This window comes from Drosophila sulfurigaster, chromosome X, assembly GCF_023558435.1.
Source record: "Drosophila sulfurigaster albostrigata strain 15112-1811.04 chromosome X, ASM2355843v2, whole genome shotgun sequence".
In the NCBI taxonomy this organism is placed as follows: Eukaryota; Metazoa; Arthropoda; class Insecta; order Diptera; family Drosophilidae; genus Drosophila; species Drosophila sulfurigaster.
Genome location: NC_084885.1, coordinates 10,484,372 through 10,503,693, shown reverse-complemented (window position 1 = coordinate 10,503,693; position 19,322 = coordinate 10,484,372). Strand labels below are relative to the sequence as shown.

General features: G+C 43.3%; 3 protein-coding genes across 3 annotated transcripts in view; 2 read left to right on the top strand and 1 right to left on the bottom strand.

Annotated features, from left to right (window-relative positions):
• LOC133847027 (histone deacetylase 4) overlaps positions 1-12,748 on the top strand; it is a 29,999-nt gene extending 17,251 nt beyond the window's left edge. The window contains 12 exon segments of the mRNA XM_062281771.1: positions 2,821-2,928; positions 4,185-4,388; positions 4,473-4,546; positions 4,645-4,775; positions 5,848-5,924; positions 5,926-5,992; positions 7,498-8,459; positions 8,986-10,146; positions 10,216-10,335; positions 11,633-12,067; positions 12,132-12,265; positions 12,330-12,748. Of these exon segments, the coding sequence (XP_062137755.1) occupies positions 2,821-2,928; positions 4,185-4,388; positions 4,473-4,546; positions 4,645-4,775; positions 5,848-5,924; positions 5,926-5,992; positions 7,498-8,459; positions 8,986-10,146; positions 10,216-10,335; positions 11,633-12,067; positions 12,132-12,265; positions 12,330-12,384 (3,528 nt within the window). The 3' untranslated portion in view covers positions 12,385-12,748.
• Positions 12,749-15,579: 2,831 nt separating this feature from the next.
• Positions 15,580-18,283, top strand: LOC133847029 (probable peroxisomal acyl-coenzyme A oxidase 1). Its single transcript, XM_062281772.1, has 2 exons — positions 15,580-16,903; positions 17,115-18,283. Exons 1-2 carry the CDS (start codon positions 15,906-15,908, stop codon positions 18,193-18,195), a joined length of 2,079 nt encoding a protein of 692 aa, XP_062137756.1. The 5' UTR covers positions 15,580-15,905; the 3' UTR covers positions 18,196-18,283.
• Positions 18,197-19,203, bottom strand: LOC133847032 (leucine-rich repeat-containing protein 57). Its single transcript, XM_062281778.1, has one exon. The coding sequence runs from the start codon at positions 19,117-19,119 to the stop codon at positions 18,340-18,342; it is 780 nt and encodes a 259-aa protein (XP_062137762.1). The 5' UTR covers positions 19,120-19,203; the 3' UTR covers positions 18,197-18,339.
• Positions 19,204-19,322: the final 119 nt, after the last annotated feature.

Sequence of the window (19,322 nt, the reverse complement as noted above, 5' to 3'; positions counted from 1 at the left end):
TCATAGATTGTGGTTAGATTACAATAAGCATAAGTACTAGTATCATCATTATTTCGATCAGCATTCTCATTAGCATTAGTATTAGAATTATCAAAAGTATGGTCATTTCAATCAACATTAGCATTAGCATTAGTCTTTGATTTACCAATGTCATAGACATTAGCATTATCATCATTCATTCGTTTTAGAATTTCGAATTGGCGTTACTTCATTTTATAATTATCTTGGGCAACTTGGGCAGGGGTCTATCTATTTTTATGGGCGTGCCTGTGTTGTGTTGAGTTGTGTTGTCTTTGGCCCACGCTATAATTATAGCACAGGCCTTTGGTAATTATAGCATTGGCCAAAGCCAGCAGCAGAGCAGAGCAGAGCAGCAGCAACTGGTGAATACGTTGTGCAAGGCAAATGTGTTGTGGGAGGGGGGTGAGATGAGAAGTCTATCGGTGGGTTAAATACAGAGTGGAGGATGCTGCTGCTGCTGTTAAAGTCAGGTGCATTTACAGTTTCGAAGAATTCTTATTGTAAATGCATGTGAGTGTGTGTGTGCGGCTGCATTGTGTGAGTGAACGTCTTTAACGATGAATGCCCGTTTGTCTGCCGTCGCACTGACCATGCGAGAGGGACACTAAAGAAGAGAGAACGCGTGCGAGAGATAGACGCCGAAGAGAGCGCGCGCGTGTGTGTGTGTGTTGGTGAGTGCGATACGTCCGATAGATAAAGCAAACGTGTATAACTGTATCTAAATTTGTGTTTATATTTGATTTTTGCGCCAGTTTGCCAGTCGCTAGAGTGAAACTGAAATGAAAGCGCGTCCAACGAATGCAAAAGGCAATCGAAAAACAACGCCACCGCAGCGGTCATACCGCACAGTTAATAGCAATATCAATTCAAATTGGAACGTTCAAATCCAATTGGAATCAAACTAAACGAATTTGAGCTAACAATTCTAGCGAGCAGTTTGTTTCGCCTCTTCTCTCGTCGCGCGTCGCTCATCGCATCGCTTCGTTTCATTTCGTTGTGAAAAATCAAAGTCAGTCAAAAAGCAAAACAACAGCAACAACAACAAATCGCATAATTTACAATAAGAATGAGAAATGAAAGAACACAAGAAGCAACAGTAAAACAAACAAAAAAATAGCTAAAAGCTGCGCATATTTCTACAGATTATTTATTAGTGAACAGTTCTGAGTAGTTTTTTCTATTAATTTTTTATTTTATTTTTGTTTTTTGATGTGTGTGATCTTTTTTCTTCCAACTTTTTGCCCAAAAGCTGTGAATACAAAAGCTTATGAAAAGTGCCTGCCAACAAAAATAATAATAACACAAAGAACTACAACACATACATATACAATCGAAAAACCAATTAGAAAACAAACCAACAACAAATAACACAAACGTTTCATAGCCTCTCTTTGGCTCTCTCGCGCACTTCACTGTGTGTGTGTGTGTGTGTGTGTGTGTGTGTGTGTGTGTGTGTGTGTGGTGTTTGTGTGTATGTGCGACAAAGCGTCGCGCGTTAAGGTCATGGAAACATATCAGCAGCATGTACGTAAGAGCGGGTGCCACCAAACAAGAGAGCGCCCATGTGTTGGGTGTGTGTATGAGATAGAGAGAGAGAGATGGAGATCGACAACGAGAGAGCGTCATGAAGAAGAAAAACAACAAGAATAACAACACCAACAGTTACAGCAATCATCAATTTATGATCTCTGACAATTTGTGACGCGTGATTTGCTTTTCGTTTTGCTAATTCATTTCGTTAACTGTGAACTACTGTCCAACTAGTCAGCTAGCTAGCGTTCACAACATCATCAACAACAACAACAACATCCACAAGCGCACAGTGATTCATAGATCTAATTGGCCGGCGCCCTTTTGCAGGGGTCCACGTTGTTTATTTTCAACGCATAAAACTCGGAAGTTCCAAATGGTGGCCACAAATAAAACGTGAACTTGCCATAAGAATGATGAATACTTGAGAAAGTCTAAAATTAAATTGTTGAATAAAAACGTTATAAATTTGCATTTCTTTATCGAGCAATTAAAATTGCATAAAAATATGGCATTGCTAATGAGTTAATATTTAGCTTTTATGGAAACATTTTCTTCATCGGTAAAGTTACATGAGCTCTACAAAAAAAACAATTTTGATACTATTATATATTATATTAGTTCCGGTTCCAGAATTATTCAGAAGAATACAGAATTTTGCATAGAAGTTCAACTGCTTTAGAACAGCTTGTAGTTCCCACTGATCACGTCAATATATAATTAATTTTTTCCAAGAAAACTAATGGTGATTGTATCAAAATATGTAATTTACTCATATTGAGAGATGTTATTTTCTTTAGTAAAAAACACTAGACTTTATCATTACCCTACAACGATTGTTTAGAAGCATTTGCTTCCTACTCGTTGACCTATCGATCGATTATTATTAAAAAATAGAAATCAATAAAATTGAACTTCGATTTGTTTTGGGTCTCTACGCTGATATGTTAACAAATTGCCTGACAAGTGAATCAATTTGATGAAAGCCGAATCATCCAAGCAATTGGCAGTGTGTCACATTTGTGGGCAATGCGAGGAGAAAGAGGATGTGAGATATTTCTCTGATGATTATTCACAACAAGCTGCCCACGCGACAAACGCGCTCTCTCGTTGTCTCTCTTTTGACTCTCTCGCATCTCTCGCTCTCACATCTCTCCCTCCCTTTCACATTGTCTAAACGTTTCGTCTGTCTTTATAAACATCGTATATATATGTATATATTTATGATTTATTTATATGGGTGTATTTGTCTTGTCTCTGTTGTTGCAGCTGAAGAAGAGTCAGGAGCTGCAGAAACAGCGTCTGTTCCACACGTATCAGGAGCAGACGAAGCAAATGGAACTGGAGCATAAAATGCAACTGGAGCACAAATATCATGTGAGTAGGCGAAGCGACAACCATACGCTATTCGTAATTCGTAATTCGCAATTCGCAATTCACGAATCAAGAATAACGAACGCGAATCACAACTATTCACTAATCAAAAAACAAAACAAAATCTTGAGGATCTTCGTGTCGATAAAGCTGAAGACGACGACAGCGACGAAAACATCGTCAACGTCTGCGTCTGCGTCTATTGCTATTCTGTTCTGTTATGTTCTGTTCTGCGCGATGTTGTTGTAGTCAATGTCGATCTTTTTTATACCCGATACAGTTTAAATTGAAATGGGTATATTTTAGTGGCAAACAAATGTGAAAATCATAAATGCATATCTACGATATAACCATGTTTGTCTGATCACTTTAAAGATCCATCTGATCCATCTCAGAATCTAAAGTCGATAGACCTTCCAAGTTTTGCTTACAATACGTAAAATTCTATCAAATCATAAAAATAAAAATAAAAAAATATGTTGAATTTTCATTTTCCAATGTAAACTCACAAAACTTGTGAAAGATAAATATTTTCCAAATAAAGTAAAAGTATACTATTAAAGAAAACAAACAAGTATAGAAAAGTATATCAAAAAACAAACTAAGAAAGCATTAAAAGCGCTCAGAGAGCTAGGATCGTAAAATTATTCAGGTAAAGCATTTATTAGAGTATCAAAGAGTCGACTAGTCAATGTTATTTTTATTTGTAATTTTAGTGCGATCAGATAAAAACCGCCATAGAATTCAAGAAATTGCTTTGGTAGACGATGGTATATTTTGTGCTCTAGGGTAATGGTATATTTTGTACTCCATGGTATATTTTGTATTCTTTGGTATACTTTAAATGATATACCATATATGCCCTTTAGTTTATTGGTATATTCGAACGAAAATGAAATATTTTTATTTAAAATGTTATGTGCAAGTATCCCACAGTCGAGCAGACTCGACTGTAGCTTGTTGTTATTGCTGCGGCGTGTGTTGTCGCGTCGCGTGGGCAGCAAAAAAAAAAATAAATTATCATGTTGCCCGGCGGCGCTTGGCCGGAAGTGCCGCCCAGCCATCGATGATGACTAACACAGCAGCAACACAGCAGCAGCAACAGCAACAGCAACTGACCAGCAACAGCAACAGTAACAACGACAACGACGATGAAAAATATTAAAGTTATTTCTATGGCCCCAAACAACAACAAACAAATTCTCTCGAACTTACTGTAATTTATTCAGTTTGCGGTGCATTCACATGGCGCTTTCCAGGAATTGCGGGAACAGAGCATGGTTACGGCCGCCGCTGCTGTCGAGGAGCAGCATCGCCAGCAGCAGCAGCAGCAACAACAACAACAGCAGCAGCAGCAGCAGCAGCAACAACAACAGCAGCGGGAGCGAAGGGAACGAGAAGTGATGAAGCGCAAGGAGAATTGCAGCGCCAATGCGAGTCCCGAAGTCAAACAGATTCTCAGTGTAACTACCATAGCAACAAGTTGTCTCTCTTTGTATCTATCTCACTCTCTCTTTCTCCCTTTCGCTCACTCTTGTTTCGTGTAGTGCTTTCTCATGAGCCGCAAGTCGCAGGCGGTGGCACCAAATGGCACAACAACAACATCGCCCTATCGCAATCGGTAAGCATTAAGCTTTGCCCTAGCTCTCTCTAATATAATTCTCATCATTTCCTTCTCTCTCTCTCTCTCTCTCTCTCTCTTTGTCTCTTTCTCTGCAGCGGTGTGGTGAAGAGCTCCTCGGGTGAATCGCTGCCAGCGGGGACGGTAACAAGTGCACATCCTTATAAAATACCTCAGCCGCCTCCCTCACTGCTCAAATATGAATCTGATTTTCCGCTGCGCAAGACGGGTAAGTCAACCTCTCCCCTGTCCCCTCTCCCCCCTGTCCCCTGCATTGCCTACGCATGTACTCGAACTGTGTGACGTCGCCGCCCGCTAAGAGCTCTTTTTTTTCGCAGCCACGTTAACTAACTTAGTGTTAAGTCTCTGCCGCTGCTTGGCGTTTCTAGTGTTGTCAATTGCATCTCACGTTTGAATACTAAACACAAAAAAAAAAGAACAAACACTTTTACAGAAGACAGAAAAACTTTTTGAGCCAAGTCATGAATAGAAGATAGAAATACGTAGCTTTATAAGATAATGAAAATAAAGAAAAAATAAAATTAAAAAAAATAATATAATATAAATAGAATTGTAAAAATATATTATCATAGAGAGATCGTCTAGTTAGTTTAAAAGCGTAGCTAAAAGTGATAAATTATGAATCAGAATTGTTTATAGTTTAGATAACGGATATTACAGCTGGACGATTATTAATTTTTCCAACACAATAGTTAGGAATTTTGTCGGCAGATTTTCTTGTTTATAAAAGTAATTTTTCATAAGAAGATTAACACAACAATGAGAATATAAAATACATACATTACATAGCTCAGATCTAAGGAGCGCTTTAAGACTGAATATATCATAATAGGAACAACACATTGGTCAGATTTTAGGATCGTTTTAAGACTGAATATATAGGAATAGAACATAGGTCATATTTAGGATCCGTTTTAAGACTGAATATATATTATAGGGAACACATCATAACTGGTCTAGGGGTTATTTTAAACTTGAATATATCATAATAGGAACAGAACCTAGCTGAGATCCAGGCTTCGTTTTAAAATAGAATATATCACAATAATAAGAACACAACATAACTGGTCTAGGGATCATTTGAAGACTGAAACAAGTTGCATGAAAAAAACTTAATGACAGTAGCAGATTTCATGAAGTCTTCAACCTAGATCAGGCAACCGACCCTTCTACGATCACCCCAACTAGACCAAACACACAATATACTATATGATATACTACTATATATATACAATAATTAAACTCCAACCTGAACATGCACTAACCCATTGTGTGAACAGCATCGGAGCCGAACCTGCTGAAGATACGGCTAAAGCAGAGCGTGATCGAGCGGAAGGCTCGCATCGGCGGCCCAGCGGGGGGCGAGACGTCACGAGCGGTTGCTCCAGGCTCATCGTAGACATCAAAAGAACTCTGTTCTCACAAGTACGTATAACAATTTGTGTACAACAACAAGTTCGCAACACACACAACCACACACACACACATCAACACACATTCATAAGCATTCGAGATGACTATTATCCAAAAAAAAAAATCCCACGGGCAACGATCGGTAGAGAGGCGGTATCAACCGCTTGAAACCGCTTGGAACGCGCTTTGTTTTGGTGGAATCCATGACGAGAGTGGAAATGGAAATTGAGTCAATTACATAAATGTTGAAAGAAGAAAGCAATGCGGGAAGGTCAACGCTGGGTCAGTGTTCATACAGTTAGACTGTCTGTCTGTCTGTCTGTCTGTCTGTCCATAAGTCCGTCCGTCTGTCTCAATGGATTATCACCATTCTTTGGAGTGCGTGACCCATTCTACTGCTCTGAGGAGACGCAATTAGACGAAAGTATAACGAGCACATTCCAGCTTCAACTACTTCTCTCCGACTTTATTTCTGTTAAAAAGATATTCGCGTCTCTCACACACACACACATACACATACGCATAAACAAGAACACAAATTTCGCTGGTAAGGATTATAATTGTCCTTCTGTTGGATCTTGCCGACTTTTGTTACGTTTTATTTTCGGTTCTTGTTGCTATTGTATTTATATATTTTTATTGTCATTTCTGTTGTTATAATTGCTGTTGTTTTTGTTTTAAATAAAACCTTGTTCCTTGCCTCCGCTCCTTTATGTGTATTAACTAGAACCTAACCTCAACATTAACTCCGCTGTCATTGCTGGCTGCCTAATGCTACGCTGCATGGCCAAAGCTGCGCGTCTCCCGCTTCTTTCTTGTACACCTCACCTACATTCATTATTTGAACCCCATCCATCTCAAAGCTTCTTTCTTTGCTCCTGTCCTATCGTTCTCTTCTCTTCGCTCTATCTACTCCCTCTTTTTCTCATCTACTCTTTACTTTTGAACCTAATTTACTTTTTCTTACTCCTTTTTTTCCTTTACCTCATCTAATCTATTTCTTTTGTTAATCCCCTTATCTACTCCCTCTTCTTTTCTTTCTTCTACTCTTTGATGCGGGATTTCTTTTTCGTTTGTTCTCCACTTTTCTCTCTGATCGCTCTCCTATTTATATCCTTCTATTCATACCCTTTTTTATATTACCTCTTTATTCTGTTACTCTTTCATTTTTATATTTTATTGGTCTTCTACTCACTCTACTTCTTTATAGTCACTCGCATAACATCCCAACATATTCTCTACGTTTAGAACCCACCATTTCTCTTTTTCTTGCATCCCTTTCCTTCCTTATGCAATTTCTCTCTTGTTTTTCCTTTCATCGACTTCCTCTTCTATTCGTTTCATCTACTTCCGCATTCATTTTCCCCCTTCCTTTATCTTAATGCTCCCTTAATACCTTACCTACTCCATCTTCTCCCCCATTTCGAGCCACCTTCACCACATTAAACACTCGCCATTCCAGCATCACCCCGACTGATCGATTCTAATGTCGTCCGTGTCACCTCCTTCATTCGCAGACTGCAACAGCACGCCGGATTCGGGACCCAATTCGCCGCCCTCGTCCACATCGCTGTCGGTGGGCGTGGTGGGGAGTCGCGGCTCACCGACCAGCGCTCCCATCCAGGAGGAGAACGAGGAGGGCAGCCAATACCAGCCGGGACAGCGCAGCAACATCAACGATCTGCCGCTGTTCAGTTCACCCTCGCTGCCGAACATCTCGCTGGGTCGACCGCATTTAACCAATCAATCGCAGGCGGGCCAGACCAACTATGCCATCTTCGCTCAACTGCGTCAGCATGCGGCCGCCGCCGCCGCAGCCGCTGCAGCAGCGGGCGCATCTGCAGCCGGCGGTGCACCGCCGCCGGGCGTTGGCGGCGTTGTCGGCACACCGCCCACCTACTACAGTCCATTGTCGATGCCCTTCGGTCGTCAGGCGGCGGCAGCGCCACCGTTGGCCATGATGCCCGCCACGGGAATTGCGCCGCAACCGTCGCCGGTGGTGCGTTCGGCATCGGCCACATCGACATCCTCGTCGCAGGCCTCGCTTGTGGGCGATGTGGCACCGCCGCAAGCCCATGCCGCCTCCACCATACTGTCCTCGTCCTCGTCCTACATGCAGCAGTTGAGCAGTGTGGCTGGTGTCACTGGCGCCTCGGCGGTCAATCTGCATGCGGCTGTGGCTGCGGCCGCAGCCGCCGCTGGCAATTTGCCGCCCACAAACAGCCACAGTCATAGCCACAGCCACGCCCACGCCGCCACACTCTACGGGCATCAGCAGCAGCACAACGCACACACGCACGGACATCCCCATGGTGGTCATGTGCCCATCACGGACGCACAGGTGGCCCAGGTGCATCTGCACAAGCAGGGACACCGTCCGCTGGGACGCACACAGTCCGCCCCGTTGCCCCTGGGGCATCCGATGCTGACGGGCGCGGGGCAACTGAATGTGGCGCAGACGCACTACGAGAACAGCGAGGTAAGTTGCCAAACCCCAGGAAAAGTCTATACATATTCCTGATCAGCGACGATATAGTAATGTCTGTTTGTCTGTCCGTTTGTTTTTGTTTGGAGTTAATTGCCTACCGGAGGTTTTCGGGAAGGGTTACTGGAGGTGTACCATGGGATCCAGGTGTCCGCGGACGCATGTCCGTCCCCCCCGGGGAGTATCTCATGTTGCTTGTGCTTTAAACTTGGTAGCCCTAAAACCTGAGATCCGCAGAGGTTTTTGGGGAGGCCTCGCTGCCTTCACAGAATGAAGGGTCCAGCGCAAACAGCTGGCTTTTCAGTTGTTGACCTACAGAGATTCTCCAAGGGGGCGCTTAAATTGAATCCTGAGCTTCGATTAATGTCTGTCCGTCCGTCTGTCCGTTTAAATGGATCCCAGAGACTAGATAGTATATAATTGCTTTTGTGACAACACTTGTTATTGTCACTCTCAGGTTAAGTTTGTTTTAGATTTCCGGAACACATCACATAACCATTTCCCTGTTTACGCTTTGCAGGCGGAACGTCAGGCGTATGAGCATCAGGTGCTCACCCAGAAACTGCGGCAAACGGTGCTGACGCGCAGCGGAGCCGCCGCCGCAGCCGTTGCCAGTCGTGAGCCGCAGCTGCGCGAGGAGGAGGACGACACGGCTGCCGAGGTGATGGATCTCACCGACAAGAAGAAACCGCCCAAAACGGTGCTCACGAGCACCATTGCCACCAGCACCTCACAGAATCTGCCCGACGCCTTGGCCGCTGCGGTCGCCGCTGCTGACTCGTATCGAGTGGGCGTCGGCGGCAAGTCGAGCAAGCAACGGGATCAGGAGTATCTGCAGCAGCAGCGCGAGCTGCTCTATCTGCAGGAGGCCAAGGGACTGTTGCGTCCGCTGTCGCGCACCCTGAGCAGTCCGCTGGTGCCGCTGGGACCGCACGGTCTCAGCCAGATACCGGACACCGGTCAGCAGCCGACACCGATAGCGACGTCATCGTCGGCCGATCACATACCGCCCGTGAATCTAACGTTGCCGCACAAGCGTCATCTGCTGGGCAGCGCCTATGCCGCCCAGCTGCGCCAGCAGCAACAGCAGCTGGTCGTGGAGAGCGCCTCGCCGCACAAGCGCATCACCACGGGTCTCGCCTACGATCCGCTGATGCTGAAGCACACCTGCAGCTGTGGCGACAATGCCCCGCATCCCGAGCACAGCGGCCGCCTGCAGAGCGTCTGGGCGCGTCTCAACGAAACGGATCTGGTGAAGCGTTGCGATCGCTTGCGAGCACGCAAGGCCACGCAGGAGGAGCTGCAGACGGTGCACACGGAGGCGCATGCGATGCTCTTTGGCTCCAATCAGGGTCAGCTGAGTCGTCCCAAACTCGAGTCAGCGTTGTCCGCGAGCTTTGTGCGCTTGTCGTGCGGCGGCGTTGGCGTCGATCTGGATACCACCTGGAATGAGATGCACACGGCGACAGCGGCTCGCATGGCCGCCGGGTGTGTCATCGATTTGGCCTTCAAGACGGCCAAGGGTGATTTGCGCAACGGTTTCGCCGTCGTCCGTCCGCCTGGCCATCATGCCGAGGCCAATCTAGCCATGGGCTTCTGTTTCTTCAACTCGATCGCCATTGCGGCGAAACTGTTGCGTCAACGCGTGCCCGAAATGAAGCGCATCCTCATCGTTGACTGGGTAAGAAGTTGGCTTGAAATAACTATTAATGCTCGATCTCTAATTGTGGTTTCGTTTCTACCTCGACAGGATGTGCATCATGGCAATGGCACACAGCAAGCATTCTACCAAAGTCCCGACATTCTATATCTTTCCATACATCGACACGATGACGGCAACTTCTTTCCCGGCACCGGTGGCCCCACAGAGGTAAGCCAATTGTCTCTCTCCCTCTCTCTCTCTCTGTCTGTCTCTATCTCTTTTGTACTTGCTGCTTATTGCTACTTGTTAAATGTATAACTTTTTAAGCAGAATTCATTGAAAACAAAGTTTTAGCTAGATTAGATTTATTTAAGAAGTACAAAAATTCATAAGAAACAGATCTTATCTCATTTACAGTATTTAGAGATTTATAAGTAACAGATCGTATGTCATTTATCTGTTTTTGATTAATCAAAATCTTATAAGAATCGGATAGAACTACCTAATATAATTAGTTAGATCTATTATATTATGAACAGATAAATCTCAAAAATATATCTATGTAATTTTTATTAGACTCAGTTTCATAAGAAACAGCTATTTAGATATATTTATTTTTACCTTTTTGTGATTTATCTGTTCATAATAGATCTATCTAATTCCGATTCATCAGAAACAGATCTAAATGAGATCATAGACCTAGCTAATTATTTAAGCTATACCTATGAAAATGTGAATCCCCAAAGAGGTTAAAATATATCAAATAGATAATAATAGGTATACCTATGATTACCAGTTATATCACAAAAAAGGTGAAGCTTCCTCGTTGATATATTACTAATTAGATTCACTCAGTTATTTATCGAAATACCAAATTTTTGACTATGGAGTGTGATCATACATTTTAGTTTTTATCATTTACGTGGTTAATTTAGGGTCAAAAGGTTGTCAAAAACGATCACTCTCAAATTTGTGAAACTTGCCAATTATTTAAACTATACCTATGATGAAAATGTATATCCCCAAATAGGTTTAAATATATTAAGTAGATAATAATAGGTATACATATGATTACCGGTTATATCACAAAAAAGGTAAAGCTTCCTCGTTGATATATTACTAATTAGATTCATTCAGTTATTTATCGAAATACTCAATGTTTGAGTGGTATATTGTAGTTTTTATCATTTCTGTAGTCAATTTAGGGTCAAAAGGTTGTCAAAAACGATCACTCTAAAAATTATGAAACTTGCGAAATATATTGCTTTTGTTCAAGTGTTGTTCATCTGGGAACAGCCCTTAGAGCTCAATAAATTATATTTGCTTTATGGAAATCACTTTGATTCCGTTTCGCTCTCCTTCTCTCTGTCTCTCTCTCTCTCTCTTTGGTTGCCTTCTCTTTCGCTTTCGCGTTGATAATCTCTTCTAAACTACAAATTAAGGAAAACTGGATATATAATCTATAACTTATAAGTTCATCCTTACGTAGTTATGTATGTCATCTTTCTTTCATTCTCTATTCCAGTGCGGCGCCGGTGCTGGTGTCGGCTACAACGTGAACATCTCATGGTCCGGCGCACTGAATCCACCGCTGGGCGATGCCGAATATATCGCTGCATTCCGTACTGTTGTGATGCCCATTGCCAAGTTCTTCAATCCGGACATTGTGCTTGTCTCGTCCGGTTTCGATGCGGCCACCGGACACCCCGCCCCGTTGGGCGGTTATCATGTCTCGCCTGCGTGCTTCGGCCTGATGACGCGTGAACTGCTTCAGCTGGCCAATGGCAAGGTGGTGCTTGCCCTCGAGGGTGGCTATGATTTGGCGGCCATCTGTGATTCGGCGCAGGAGTGTGTGCGCGCTCTGCTCGGCGATCCTGTCTCGCCGATAGCTCAAAGCGAACTCGAGCGTCCGCCGTGTCAGAATGCCATCAATACGCTACAGAAAACCATTGCCATACAGGTGAATATTCAATGATTATTATCGATCGATGATGGATCCCAATTAATAATGTGCTATTCCTTAGCAAACACATTGGCCCTGCGTTCGATTGCTGGAGCATACGGTCTGTTTGTCGGCGCTGGAGGCACTCAAGATTGAGCACGATGAATCTGAAACGGTCAATGCCATGGCCGGCCTCTCCATGCAATCGCTACACAGGTGAGTCCGCAACCACTTAATAATTTGTCTTGTGTCTCCTTAATTAATTGAATTTTATTTGTAGAACACTTTCGCGAGATGATTCCGAGGAGCCAATGGATCAGGATGAAACCAAATAGTGGATATGGATGTCGATGTGGATGTAGATGTGAAGAATGCCGATGACGATGATGATGAGGATGATGCCGATGCCTGCTCAACGCACTCTAGTTATTGTTGTAGTTTAATTGTTGTTGTTTATTGTTGTTGATGTCATTTTGTTGTCGTCGCCAACGACGTCGTCGTCGCAGTCGCTGTCACCGTCGCCGTCTGTGTCATCAATCATGAACCGCGGACGCGCGCTCGTCAGTTCCTCGTCGGTCACGCTCTCACTCACTCTTTTAGCTAGCTGTCTGTATTGTAAACTCACCATACACACACCACACACCACACCACGCGCACAACAACACACTCCAAACCCACACACCAGACACACAAAAAACAGACGCGTTAAAAAGTTCAAATTGCCTTGAAGCAAGTTCTCAAGATGGAAATTTGGAATTACTAAACGTAACTATCGAATGAGTGAAAAGGATCAAGAAACACAGAACGGAGAGGGGGTTGTAGGAGAACGAGGAGAAGCAGCAGAGAGAATTCAGGAGCCAGAGAAGTTTGAGGAAGGAGTAGGAAACACCAGGCCTAAAGTTCAAAACGTGGCTGTGCCACTTAAAACAAAACAAAAAAAAAGAAACTAAACAAAAAACAAACTAAAAAATATAAATGAGAAAGTGGAAACAAAAATGGGATAAGCCAAGAAGCAGTGTGAAATGGAAGGAAGAATTAGAAGATGGAGATGAAGCAAGCAAAACTTGTGAGAATCAGCAGAGAGTTATATAAATGTTATATAGACTAAATGTATAACACAATAGCCTAGAATATTAGTTACAATAGAGAGTAGAGTGTATGAATGTATCTGATACGCATATATATTATATATACTATATATATACATATATATATAAACTGAACTAACGAAACTTTTTTGAAATTATGTGTGTGTATGTATGTATGTGTAAGTGTAGCGGGCATATGCTATAACTATACAGAACACACTATAAATACGATACATATAAACTATATACTATACTATACTATATATATATATATATATAAAGCCTGCATTTGTTAAACGAATATTACAGAAATGTTGAACGTGCAAATACTATTTTTTTTTATTAAATTTTCAAGATTATTATTACTCTTATTTTTATTTGAATAATTGCAATTGAGTTTTTTTTTGGTTTTGAATGAATGTTGAGAGATGGAAAATGTGTTTTATTAGTTGTAGCTCGATTTATACAAAATACTATATTATATTATAAATACGATGTAAGTGTAACAACAATTGAAAAGAAAAATGAAAGAAAGAAAGAAAAACAAAAATAGCTGTAATATGATATGTAATATGATATACTATGTAATAATAACAAATGTGAAATGATTGTCAAACGATTGTTGAAAATCTTTATTTATTAACTATTATTATTGATTACGATTACGATTATGCTTATGATTATTATGATTGCTGTTGTTCTTCTTTTTTTGTTTACTATATTCGTTGGGTGGTTCACAAACTCACACACACACAGAGACAGCACAATGTTTGTATATGTATTTGCTATGCGATAGATTGTAAACTAACGACAAAAACAAACACGTACAAATTACAGTTACAATGTTCATTGTTTCGTTTCGCCTTTTTAAACGTAACTTTTTACGACTAGAGTCTAAATGGATGCTAAACGAGTTTGTTAGTGCGCTTTTTGTACAACTTCTAGTTAGCATATTAATGTGTTTGTATGTATATCTATGATGTATGTATGTATGTGGGATCTGTGTGCGCAAGGGAGACAGACATTGGACGTTTGTATACCCCCTTTCTGGATGCTAGTAATTGTTACAATGATGATGAAATATGTATATGTATGTAAACAACAATCGAGATACGATGCAACGTTTGTAAAATATACAGACATGAAATGTATATGTATGTCAGAAACACACACACACACACAAGAGAAACCAAATAGTTTTTATGATAAAATGAAAAATGAAGTTTACCTGATCTAATCACCTAAATAGTACTGTTGATAAGCAGCCGCTCCGTCAATGGGCTGGCACCCAAGGAAAAGACGAGGGCCGAAAGATCTTTGCAAACGCAACTCTTGTTATCCAAATGAATGTGTGTGTATGTATTCGTATGTATGTATGTATGTATGTGTATGTGTGCATGTTTCGTGGTGTTATTTGCTTGTTTGTAAAAGATGTTAATTAAGCACAACGAGATAAAATAACCGATGAATTATGAGATGAAATACAATGTTAACAGCAGCTAAAACAATAATAATGAATATTACATGAAAAAAACAAGTAAGCATGCTACAATCGAGTGTACTCGACAATGGAATACCCGCTACGCCTTTTTTCGACCTAAAAATGCTGTTTATTGAGACCTTAATTTGAGGTACATTTAAATTTATTATTGTGAAAAGTTTTCATTGGTTGACATTGGTTTAATACTTTTTTTTCTTATGCCTGGCGGGTATTTAACAAGAAGAAAAAAACAACAAGAACCATAAACAATAAATCGATGAGGTAAATATGCCATTTCCAAAGAGTCCGCAAATAAGATTCTTTTTTCGGATTTGCGCAGCTGTGTTGAACAAAAACAAACATAATATGGCCAATATTTGTGAAACGTATTTTCATATTCTTGATTTTCATTGATTTTTTGGAAATGGTATAAACATTTAAATCAAATTGATTTTAATGTGCATGTTTGTTTGTTTTTTTTTTGTTTTGTTGGTCTTACAAAGTGTGTTCGATATTATTACTCGTTGGTGGGTTTTTTTTGCATGGTGTTTAACGGAGCATCGTAATGCCATTTTGTTACCAAAATACCCATAAAACAGTTAACACAAAGACAAAGAATCATTTGAGCTTATTGCGTAGTTGGCCGATTCTGAATCGGGAGCAACTCATCAAATAGTATTTGTCGCATTAGTATAAACTTATATATATATATATATATATATCTATATATGTATGTATACATATACATAATGAAAACCAAAATGTCTGTGTCGCTTTTTCTATATGATAAATAAAAAAACAAAACAATTGAACATTTATTTCCATGGAGAGTCGCATTTGAATTTAAGCACCATAATTATTCACTTTCTTGGGTGTGTAAACACTGTTTAATTATCTGTCTAGGGCACACTGCAATTGAAAGTGATCTCACTTGATAGCGTTATTTGGACTGGTCACACTGCCGTCTTGTTTTGATTTAATGGGGCGGGAGGCTGGCCGAAGAAGAAATTTTATGAACAACAAACAAATTAGCAAACAGCTGCCAATTATAACAATTACACTATGGACCTGAGTGCAGTTCTTTGGCGATAATCTTATCACAATGAGATTGACACACATACGCATGCAAAGACACACAAACAGCTGATAAGCAGTGTCAAGTGGGGGGCCCCGAGCAATAAACCAAACCAAAAGAAACCAGTTGAGGCGTGGCGTGGCGAGGCCTCAAATCAACATTTGCTGCAATTTCAGTATATTTGCAACACCGAGCGAAAGCGCACCGACTGCAATGGGGGGCACAGAGTCTGAGTGCAACAATGATTTGCAACGCGAACGCAACGCGGCCTCGATACGCAGCGAAGACTTTGCCGTTTGGTGGGCAGGTGGAAGAGAGGCGCTAGAGCAGCAGCGCTCATTGGAGCGCTTTTTTCTTGATGATCCACAGTTCGAGGATGCCGAGCATCCTAGTTTCATGTCCTACAAGGAACGTTATGAACACGCTGTGGCCAAGGGCAGCAAGTTTGTGCTGAAGCTGCGTCAGTGGCGTCAACGCACTGGACAGACGACAACTGCTGAGGATGGGGAGAAGGAGCTGCCGGACATGCAGGTGCTGCATGATCTCCGCATGCTCATGTCGGGTTCGTTGGGCACGGCGCTGTTCCAGCAAAGTTTCCCACTGCGTCTGCACTACTCCATGTTCCTCAGCACGCTACTCAATCAGGGCACAGCAGAACAGCAGCAGGAGTGGCTGTCGCGTGCCTGGCGTCTGGATGGCGTCATTGGCACCTATGCACAAACGGAACTCGGACATGGCAGCTACATACGCGGCCTGGAAACGCGCGCTGACTACGATCCCAAGAGCCAGGAGTTTGTGCTCAACACACCCACGTTGAGCGCTTACAAGTGGTGGCCCGGCGGCTTGGGACACACGGCCAACATGGTGGTGGTGCTGGCTCAGCTGTACATACGGGGCAAACACCATGGACTGCAGCCGTTCCTGGTGCGGATTCGTGACGAGCAGACGCACGAACCGATGCCCGGCATCGATGTGGGCGACATTGGTGCCAAGCTGGGCGCCAATGCGGTAAACAACGGCTTCCTTGGGTTCCGCAATGTGCGCATACCGCGCACTCAGATGCTTATGAAGAACGCCCAGGTGCTGGCGGATGGCACCTTCGTGAAGGCGACGCAGCCCCTTCTGCTCTATGGCACCATGGTCTTTGTGCGCGTCATGATTGTGCGCGACGTGATGTTCGGTCTCCTCCAGGCGGCGACCATAGCCACGCGGTAAGCTTGCTTAGCAATCGGACAAAGTGATCGGGTGTAATAGATCGAGGCCAAAAAAGTCCGATATTGGGGAAGAAACTTTACCGTCAATGTTATTTGGACATTCAAAGCTAGTTTGATGGTGAATCAGCAGGATTTTTATGACATCTCCATGAATGCATTCCTATCTTGTAAAACCATTTCATCTAATTATTTCAGTCTTTCTTTCCAGTTATTCGGCTGTGCGTCGCCAGAGTCCCATTGAACCGCATGCGGCGGAGCCACAAATTCTGGATCACCTGACGCAGCAGGAGAAGGTGCTGCCACAAGTGGCGCGTGGCGTTTGCTATCGCCTGGCTGCCGATGTCCTCTGGACATTCTATCAGCGCGTCACCTCGCAGCTGGCCAGCAAGCAGACCGAAGCGGCAGCTGGACGTCAGCTGGCCGAGCTGCATGCGCTGAGCTGTTCCCTGAAAGCGGTGTGCACTCTGGACGCTGCCGAGGGCATCGATGTGCTGCGCAAATCGTGTGGCGGTCACGGTTACTTGGCGTCCGCCAACTTCGATAGCATCCAGGGACTGGCCAATGCCGCGGTCACCTACGAGGGCGAATACACGGTGCTGCTGCTGCAGACGGCTCGCTTTCTGCAGCGTCAATATGTCGATGGGCTGAAGCGCAGAGTGTTGCCCCCCAGCGTGACTTATTTGCGCAATGCCACGCGCCTCAGCTGGAGCAACAGCAATCTACTGGAGAATGTGGCGCGTGCTTTGGAAATTAGCGCCACGGAACAGGTGCGCGATGCCTGGCAATGGCAACAGACGCAGCGTAAGCATGGGCAGCACACACAGGAGCAGGCCACGAATCTAGCTGGACGTCGTTTGATTTCCGCCGCATCGTTGCATGGTCATGTCTACTTGGTGCGCAACAGCATCAATCAGCTGAAGCAATTGCAAAGCGGTCAACTCAAACCCGAGCTGCTCGAGGTGCTGCAGCAGCTGATCGAGCTGTTTGTGCTCGACACTTGGCAGCGACAATTGGGCGCTGTGCTCAAGTGGAACAACATCAGTGGACGGCAGCTGCAACAGGTGGAGCAACGCTATGAGCAGCTGCTGCAGCAACTGCGTCCCAATGCCGTTGCCGTGGTGGATGGCTTCGATTTTCACGATCGTGTCCTCGGCTCCACTTTGGGCTGCTACGATGGTCGCGTCTACGAGCGCCTGATGGAGCATGCTCGGGGCAATCCGCTGAATCAGGAGTCGGTTAATCGCAGTTATCACACGCATCTGCGTCCCCTGATGCAGGCCAAGCTCTAAGTTCTCTGATTGGTGTTCATTTATTTGTGTGGTGGGGTTTACACAGAAAGCATATAGAATTAAGCTAATAAATTAATTGATAATAGGATTATACAAATATAACATATATATATATATATAAATACGTGACGAATGTGTTTGCAACTAGAACATCTTCTTCTTGACTGCCGTATAGCGTTCCATGTAGACATCGTAGCCATCGAGGTCAGTGAACTGCTTTGAATTGAACAGATTGCCATCGACAGCCAGATTGCAGATCTTCGATTCCTTTAATATGCGCGGCGTCAATGCATTTGCCTGCAAACAATTCTCCTCGAGTCGCAGCGTTTTTAGCTTGGGACACGCCGCAATATCCTCGGCTAGCGATGATATTTGATTCTGATTGAGGTTCAGCTCCGTCACATACAGAGTGCCCACCTCTGCGGGCACTTCGGTTATTTGGTTTCGCGACAAATCCAGCACATCCAACTGCTTCAGACCGCACAGCATCGTTGGGAACACCTTCAACTGATTGTTGCTCAGGTTCACCGTCTTCAGATGGGTGCAGTTGTTCAGGCTCTTGGGTAGTCTGGTCAGAAAATTGTCCATTAGCAGCAGCACCTCCAGCTTCAGCAGTTCACCCACAACCTCGTTCAAGTCCACCAGGCGATTGCCACTGAGATTGAGGTGCTTCAGTGTCGTCAGACGGCCGAGTTCGTCGGGCACATTCTCGAAGCGATTCTCCGACAAATCCAGTGTTTTCAGCACATTTGGATAGGTCTTTAGTTGTGGAGGGAACTCCTGCAATCGCTGCAATGATATTTTCAGCACACCCGTCTTTTGCGCTGTCTCCAGATGCTGTTTTATTTGTTTATTGCCCATTGTCGTGGTCGTTGTTGTCTTTCTGCTTAGCTCGCAGCTACTGACCATCGAATTAGTGCCCATATCGATATATCGATAAGTTCGGTTTCGGGTTCGATGTTGCAAAAATTATATTCGTAATTCAAAAATATTTATTTAATTTTGAAAATGATCGAAAATGAAAATTAACATCTTTTTTCTTGAGTGTCTGTTGTCACACACAGTAGTTAAAAATCGCAATTTTGAAATACTAATTGCTTTGTATAAAAGAATCGCATCTTTTAAGC

Excerpts from the sequence above, each read along its gene's own strand:
- LOC133847032 (XM_062281778.1), bottom strand. The coding sequence starts at position 19,119 with ATGGGCACTAATTCGATGGTCAGTAGCTGCGAGCTAAGCAGAAAGACA.
- LOC133847029 (XM_062281772.1), top strand. The coding sequence starts at position 15,906 with ATGGGGGGCACAGAGTCTGAGTGCAACAATGATTTGCAACGCGAACGC. Across the intron at positions 16,904-17,114 it reads GCGGCGACCATAGCCACGCG|TTATTCGGCTGTGCGTCGCC; the intron begins GTAAGCTTGCTT and ends CTTTCTTTCCAG.